This window comes from Saprolegnia diclina, assembly GCF_000281045.1.
Source record: "Saprolegnia diclina VS20 unplaced genomic scaffold supercont1.8, whole genome shotgun sequence".
Taxonomy (NCBI): Eukaryota; Oomycota; class Saprolegniomycetes; order Saprolegniales; family Saprolegniaceae; genus Saprolegnia; species Saprolegnia diclina.
The window spans coordinates 657212-663507 of NW_008246075.1; the positions used below are offsets into that span (position 1 = coordinate 657212).

The 6296-nt window shown below is 57.6% G+C and overlaps 5 protein-coding genes across 5 annotated transcripts; 2 read left to right on the top strand and 3 right to left on the bottom strand.

The window, feature by feature from the left end:
• Nucleotides 1-136: 136 nt before the first annotated feature.
• Nucleotides 137-1638, bottom strand: SDRG_03485 (hypothetical protein). Its single transcript, XM_008609121.1, has 7 exons — nt 1463-1638; nt 1370-1421; nt 1247-1319; nt 1161-1189; nt 1030-1117; nt 379-970; nt 137-333 (listed from the first exon to the last, which is right to left on the bottom strand). The coding sequence occupies exons 1-7, from the start codon at nt 1574-1576 to the stop codon at nt 259-261; spliced, it is 1023 nt and encodes a 340-aa protein (XP_008607343.1). The 5' UTR covers nt 1577-1638; the 3' UTR covers nt 137-258.
• A 298-nt stretch (nt 1639-1936) lies between these two features.
• Nucleotides 1937-2374, bottom strand: SDRG_03486 (hypothetical protein). Its single transcript, XM_008609122.1, has one exon. It carries the CDS (start codon nt 2272-2274, stop codon nt 2014-2016), a length of 261 nt encoding a protein of 86 aa, XP_008607344.1. The 5' UTR covers nt 2275-2374; the 3' UTR covers nt 1937-2013.
• A 3-nt stretch (nt 2375-2377) lies between these two features.
• SDRG_03487 (hypothetical protein) lies at nt 2378-3101 on the top strand. Its single transcript, XM_008609123.1, has 4 exons — nt 2378-2503; nt 2565-2665; nt 2718-2957; nt 3009-3101. Exons 1-4 carry the CDS (start codon nt 2409-2411, stop codon nt 3047-3049), a joined length of 477 nt encoding a protein of 158 aa, XP_008607345.1. The 5' UTR covers nt 2378-2408; the 3' UTR covers nt 3050-3101.
• A 146-nt stretch (nt 3102-3247) lies between these two features.
• Nucleotides 3248-4469, top strand: SDRG_03488 (hypothetical protein). The gene is made up of 8 exons (XM_008609124.1): nt 3248-3371; nt 3424-3457; nt 3510-3571; nt 3621-3844; nt 3893-3980; nt 4029-4091; nt 4142-4231; nt 4286-4469. The coding sequence occupies exons 1-8, from the start codon at nt 3288-3290 to the stop codon at nt 4388-4390; spliced, it is 750 nt and encodes a 249-aa protein (XP_008607346.1). The 5' UTR covers nt 3248-3287; the 3' UTR covers nt 4391-4469.
• Nucleotides 4411-5790, bottom strand: SDRG_03489 (hypothetical protein; the record flags this gene model as incomplete). Its single annotated transcript, XM_008609125.1, has 7 exons — nt 4411-4617; nt 4669-4800; nt 4847-4978; nt 5027-5171; nt 5221-5303; nt 5364-5477; nt 5530-5790. 7 exons carry the CDS (start codon nt 5788-5790, stop codon nt 4411-4413), a joined length of 1074 nt encoding a protein of 357 aa, XP_008607347.1.
• Between the last annotated feature and the right edge of the window lie 506 nt (nt 5791-6296).

A 6296-nucleotide genomic window follows, 5' to 3' on the forward strand; every position in this document is an offset into this window, starting at 1 on the left:
GACCGTGGCGGTGGCTTTTGCGCGACGCACGGCGGTGGCAAGCGCTGCGCCGAGCCCGGGTGCATGAAGCCGTGCCGCCGACAGGGCCTCTGCTCGGCGCACTTTCGTGTGCACTCGGAGTAGTCGTGTCCCGAGGTTTTCCATTGAAGTGGCGCGGCCCTGCGTCGTCGCCGATGTATATTGTGCACATTTTTTATTGACGGCCGTCCGTCCTTGTACGAAGAGTGTATCTAAGAAACACGACTGGATGCATGCATGTTACTCTCGCGTCGCGTCTCGGCTTGGCTCTACGAGTGCCGGCAGGTCGTCGGTCTCTGCGATCGTGGCGACGCCCTACGACGCTCGAGGTGGTTTTGGTTGAAGCACAGCATTTTGTACCGGGTCCCGAACAAATGGGTTGTGGGCGCGCTCTTTCTGAAAGTCAAACGACATGGTCAAGTCGTACACCGGCGGTTTGCGCGCGGGTGTCGGCTTCTTTGCCGCGTTTTGCGTGCCCCGGTGCATCGACGGCGGAAACGACCGCATCTCGCTCAGCGTCGCCGCGTACTCTTCGTCGAGATGACAGTAGTCGCTGTACGAGTGCGACGCTGCCGATCCGGCTGGCGACGTCTCGGCCGGTTGCACGCGCTTTGGGATCGGCATGGGCGCTGCAAAGTACGTTTCGTGCACGTCGTTGAACGGGTTGCAGTGGTTGTCGTCGTCAGCACTGTCGTCGACGTCGTTCCTTGACAGCGGCGCGGGCGGCGACATTAGCGTCGGCGGCGGCGTCTCGGCAATGACCTTTGTTGGTGGCGGCTGGTCCCGCGGCGACGCTGTCGTCGAGTTGGGCTTGGACTTGTTGAGCGAATCCTTGAAGAGTGCGTCGTCTTGGAGCACAATCGAGTTGGTAATGCCGTGTACGTAGAGGCTCAAGTCATCTTCGGCGCCTTTGGCACCGATTTCGCCCGTGAGCATGTATTCCATGAGCAAGCTACGAGCGGCAGACGGCAGGAATGTGTGAAAATGTGCTGTGGTTGGTGCTGCTACTACCTGTTGGCGAGAATCACCAGCTCGGTAATCTGCCCCAAGCGCTTCTCCATCTTTGTATTCCAGTCTTCCATGCCAATGAGCCATCGACCTACGTCCCAGTGATTAGTGCAGGAGGCAGTACATTGATCAACCTGCATCCGCCACGTAGGCGACGCTGGACCTAGGTGCAACATGTCATCGCACTCCTGTACCATGTCGATTGAAACAGCACGCGTACTGGAGCTCGTCGCGGATCGCCTCGCGGTACTCGTAGCACCTTCGGATGAGCTTCTTGGCTGCGTAGTTGACCTCTACGGAAGCCACAGTCTCAGCTGCATGCACGCAACCGTATGCGTCGTACCGTCGGGTAGCTTGTCGTGCATGCGCTGGAAGAAGCCTTCGTAGTAAATGACCTGCGACGCCCATGAGCATAGGCGGGCACGCTGCCATGAACCTTCTTCATGAAGCTCGTGACGTTGGACTCGAGGCAGATGATCCCGCCCGCGACCGTCGACACGCTCTTCGAGATGCTCGCGACCGTCTGCGTGTGGCCAAACCAGCTCGTCATGCGTCCGATCCAACTTCACGACGAAGAGAACAACACCAAAGTCGCCTAAACCCCGGGTCGACGTCGTCTTTTCGCAGCGTTAAAATATTTTACCCGCGTTTTAACTGCACGTCAGTGAGATTGCAGGTTAAATCCTTGGAGGTGTCGGTTAAACGATCTTGGCAACGACGTTCCACGGGGTGGACACGCGCACGAGCCCGAAGATCGATCGGGCCCGAAATCTTTCTGCCACACTTGGCTACTGCCATGGTCCTCTGTCGCAATCACTGCCACTGCACTCTGCTCTGGCGAGATGAAGTGGCGACGTGCCACTACCGTAGCCGATCCTGGAGTGTGGCGCAACGCAGTACGACAAGAGAATTGTCTATCGGTGCTTGGATTACTACTAGCATACTAATGGAAAAAGTGGAGGCCGAGATCGCCCGAATAAATAAGGCTCAGACCATCGTTATGACGACGGCGAGGGTCAGAATCGCGGCGACGTTGCTGCACGTCCAGTGCGCGCTTGTCGGGCGCGGCTCGGACGTCCATGGCGACGCGGCCGTGAGCGCTTCGTACCCGACGTTGATGGCCGACGCCGAGATCCGCTGGAGCTCCTTGGTCATGCTGAGGCGGCGGGGCGGGAGCTGCTCGAGCTGCGGCGCGGCTGCGAACGGCGACGCGGCCAGCGCAAGGAGGAGCAGCCAGATGAGCCGCATGTTGTTCGATGCGATCGACGGCTTGGGGGCGCGTTCGAAAATGGCCGTCAACGCCAACAGGACCTAAAAATACCGCGTCAAAAAAAATGTCGATTTTAGCGCCGGCGGTTTCGGGCAAATTTAGACTCGTGGATATGGCACGCTTGTGCATCGCCGCGGCGCAGTTTGTCGCAACGAATCTCCACTGCATCGCGACTCTCGTGGTCGCTGTGCGCCCGTCGACGCCACTGTACGCGGTGCATCACTACATGCAACTGCGTCTTGCATCCTGAAGCACCGACCAATCGTAGCACCGAGGCGTTGATGACGCTGGCGTTGATCGGTTTTGGCCTCGAGCTTTCTCTTCTCGCGTCGGGGCGCAGCTGCTTGTACCCGGGCCTGAGCCTCCTCGGTGGGTGCTTACACAGTACACTGTGTTATTCATTAGTATTCTTCTCCCGTAGGCGCGGTCGTGCATGCTATCGGGTCGATCGTTATGTTTTTTTACATCCGAGATGGCTGGGCGGAAGCCGCGCTGCCGCTCATTGTTGTGCCTTGCAGGTGTGTGGAATGCCTAACAACCAGCAATGTGAATGGGATACTACTACGACGCGTTAGTGTGTGTCCAGGTCTCCTCGGCACAGCGATTCTGCTGCGCCATTTTGGACGCGAACTGCGCGACTATGCGCAAAAGGCGCGAGCTGGTACGCAGAGGGGCAGTGCAATGGCTCCTGACGACGCTACTCGCTTCGTAGCGCTCGCGGCATGTCTCCAGCGCCAACTTCGGTTCTATTAGCTGCGCTTTTATCGCTTGCGATGGTGTTTATGTATATTGAGTTTGTGAAATGTGTGCTACTGCCGGTTGGAACTGAAACGTGGCGGCACGACAGCGCTTTGGATCGTACACAACAGTATTTCAGGCGTTTCACACTATTCCGTTACGCCTTTTTGTCCGGGACAAAACCCAGTAATAATAATATTATTATTTCGGAACCGCAGTTTTTGTGGCTTGGACGACCGAGCCCGAGGCAAGCATGGACCACGACGAAGTCGAGGATACGATTGAGCCCGTGTACTTGGACCTGGAGGACCGCGAGCTGTACCTCGTGAAGCTGCCGGTACACTTATGCATCCTTGGCGCAGTGCGCGACCACAGCTTTCACCTTGTAGAAAGAGCTCGGGAGCTCGTGGAAGAACATCACGGGTATCGGACGGTGCATCATGGCCCAACATGGCCTTATGGCATCGGCGTGTAGAGAGCGAAATCCTCTTGGGTACACTGCGTATGAACAAGCGCGATGCGCTCGGCCGGCGCAAGGTAGGCCATCATGCGCGTCGATAGGCTGGCTTATGCACGATACGCGCAGGGCGTCTTGACGGTCAACTCGGACACGCTGAGCGAAGAGATTCCGACCGAGTACCGCACGGAGCTAACACGGTCAGACCTTGGCCTCAAGGTCTTTTCGCAAGACGGCTCGGGGCGCATGGCCATTGAAGGCAAAGTCACCGAGTCGTGCTCGATGATGCCCAAGCCGGGCGAGCGCTACAAGAAGCAGCTTGGCGTACGCTACGTCAAGTCGATGCAGAAAGGGTGCGCGCATCGCGTTATCAACTGCCGGATCTCATGTTGGTGCGGTAGCACCGTCGTACCCCTCGAGAGCACGCCCAAGCAGGTCAAGGGTGGCATCACAATCAAGATCCCCAAGCACAAGGAGAGCGAGGACGAGGTTCGCGCTTCCTCTCGATGTGCACCATCGTCTGTATACCGAATGTAGGAGGAAGAAGAGGGCAAAATCAAGGGCCCGTCCGAGCCGTTCAAGAAGATCAAGATGGACCGCGTACGTTCCGACGACATTTTCCCCTGTATCTCAACCTGCTTGTCATCTAGGAAGCGCTCAAGAACCAGATTTTCCACTATTTCGAACAGCGCGAGTATTGGCCGCTCAAGGAGCTTAACGCCCACTGCCGCCAGCCCGAGGTTCGTCCACTCTCTCTTTCAAAGGGACGGTATCAAATCATGTACCTTGCGTAGGCTTACCTCAAGGAAATCCTCAAAGAGATCTGCGTCTATCACAAGAAGGGCCCCAACAAGAGCTGCTACGAACTCCAGCCGCACTTCAAGGAGCAAAAGCCATAAGTGTGCTCTCTTACAGGCGTTTATCCCAATGTATTCTTCTCCGATAACGACGACGTGTACGGTCCCGTGATGGCATTGAGCGTGTGCTGGCGCTGCGTCACGGGCGCATACCGCGCCGGGCGACCACTCGACACGAAACCAGGCAGCGGCGCAATCACGGTCGACCGCTGCGTGCCATTGAAGCGCGCGATGGACTGGCGCTTCCCAGGCGTGTTGAGCACTCGATGCTATGCACCATGAAGCATGAGCCAAGCAATGACAGATAAAATGCCACGCACCGGCGTCGCGACGAGCTCGCCGTTCGTCCAGCGCTCGAGGACGTCGCCGATGAGCACGAGGAATTGGTCGGTGGCGACGGGCACATTGACGACGGTCCCGCGGCGAGTCGTGAGCTGAAGGCCCCAGTTGGTCTACGCGACCATATTCATAAGCTCGAATGGTATCAAAGGAACCGACTTGATGGAGAAGGGTGAAACACTCGAAGTCCGTGTGCTCGGCGATACCGACGTTCGTCTCGTCCATGGGGGCGTCGTTGGCCGGGTACGTCAAAAGACGCATGCCAGCTTGGGCCTCCGCAGTGTGGAATTGCTACCATTTTCAGAAATGCCTCTTGGGGTAATCAGATCCGAGTAATACGCGAAAGGTGTGGCGGGGGAGGTGGAGCATCTCGGCAAAGCCTTCAAAGAGCCCGTCCGCAACGACGGTGAGCGCATCGTAGAGGGCAGTGACGTGATGTCGAAACGACGGCAGCTCGTCGTTGGGCCACACGTTGGGGCCGAGCCTACCAGTCAAGCGCATCAGCACATGCGTGTGTAAATGCAAAGAAGGACCCGTCGTCGAGGGCAAGGTAGCTTGCCGGTAGCTCTCGCGCAACATCGTAGCCTTCAAGGTGCGCAACGACGCCAGGAAAGTGCTACACATCGAATAGTGTAGCACTCGTGCATCAGCACAGGATCAATGAGAAGGTGCAAACCGAGGGCTCTTGGTGTAGTGGCGTCCAGCCGCGCTCGTTGGGCACCTTCTGGAGGTGGTACTTGGCCTTGACGGATGGCTCGAGTGCATGGAACGCGTCCATGCTCGAGTAGGCCTATGGCCATATTTGTCTGATGTTGAGCCACAGTGGGGCTAGATTGTTCTACATTGCGAAGGAGCTCATCGCACGGGAGCACGGACGTTGGGATCGCAAAGAACCCGTCTTCGTAGCACGCGGTTTGCATGCGGCGCAGCACCGGTTGACGAGCCGCCGTCGACGCTTGCGGGTTCAGCAGCGGGCGAATGTCGATCGTCGGAACGTCGGGGCCTGTCCACGACGAGGCGGCACGAGCAAGGACGGGTGGAGCAGATTTGCCAAGGTAGCGCAGCATCTTGCTTGGTAAATGCGGCAATGCCAGCGCAGTCATGCGCGTCGGCGCGGACGATGGTGACGACGGCCACGGTGCTGATGGCCGCAACGACCTACAATCTGGTCGAGTGGGCCAATCGCGCGTCTCGAACACATGCCCTTGTTTACGGGCACGCCACGAGGCGCTCTAAACGCAGGTCGTTGGTCTTGCCACCACTCAATCGTGCGTGGGGCCGTAGCAAGAGCAGAGCAACAGACGAAACCTTCTCGATGGTCGACAAGCTATTCGACGGCTCAAGATTGCACGCAGATTTATCCTGCCTGCGCTCTATCCGGATACATTGATCCACAAGGCTGGATACTACAAAAGCACAATATCGATGGCTTCACGCGTGTCCTGCGCCACGGACGCCGGAGATACCATCAACCCCAGCCACATTGATGATGCCGCTGTAGCCTGCAATGTCATTTTTTTATTCACAATTGCAGGCGAAGAAGTCTGCGTCCCGTGAACAACATCGTTGGCGCAAGACGTCAACAGCGCCGAGCCAAGTGAATTTGCGA

Excerpts from the sequence above, each read along its gene's own strand:
- SDRG_03488 (XM_008609124.1), top strand. The coding sequence starts at position 3,288 with ATGGACCACGACGAAGTCGAGGATACGATTGAGCCCGTGTACTTGGAC. Across the intron at positions 3,458-3,509 it reads CTCGTGGAAGAACATCACGG|AGAGCGAAATCCTCTTGGGT; the intron begins GTATCGGACGGT and ends ATCGGCGTGTAG. Across the intron at positions 4,092-4,141 it reads AGAAGATCAAGATGGACCGC|GAAGCGCTCAAGAACCAGAT; the intron begins GTACGTTCCGAC and ends CTTGTCATCTAG.
- SDRG_03485 (XM_008609121.1), bottom strand. The coding sequence starts at position 1,576 with ATGACGAGCTGGTTTGGCCACACGCAGACGGTCGCGAGCATCTCGAAG. Across the intron at positions 1,422-1,462 it reads TCACGAGCTTCATGAAGAAG|GTCATTTACTACGAAGGCTT; the intron begins GTTCATGGCAGC and ends TGGGCGTCGCAG. Across the intron at positions 1,118-1,160 it reads CGCCTACGTGGCGGATGCAG|GTCGATGGCTCATTGGCATG; the intron begins GTTGATCAATGT and ends ACTGGGACGTAG.
- SDRG_03487 (XM_008609123.1), top strand. The coding sequence starts at position 2,409 with ATGGCACGCTTGTGCATCGCCGCGGCGCAGTTTGTCGCAACGAATCTC. Across the intron at positions 2,666-2,717 it reads CCCGGGCCTGAGCCTCCTCG|GCGCGGTCGTGCATGCTATC; the intron begins GTGGGTGCTTAC and ends CTTCTCCCGTAG. Across the intron at positions 2,958-3,008 it reads TGCGCAAAAGGCGCGAGCTG|CGCTCGCGGCATGTCTCCAG; the intron begins GTACGCAGAGGG and ends CTCGCTTCGTAG.
- SDRG_03486 (XM_008609122.1), bottom strand. The coding sequence starts at position 2,274 with ATGCGGCTCATCTGGCTGCTCCTCCTTGCGCTGGCCGCGTCGCCGTTC.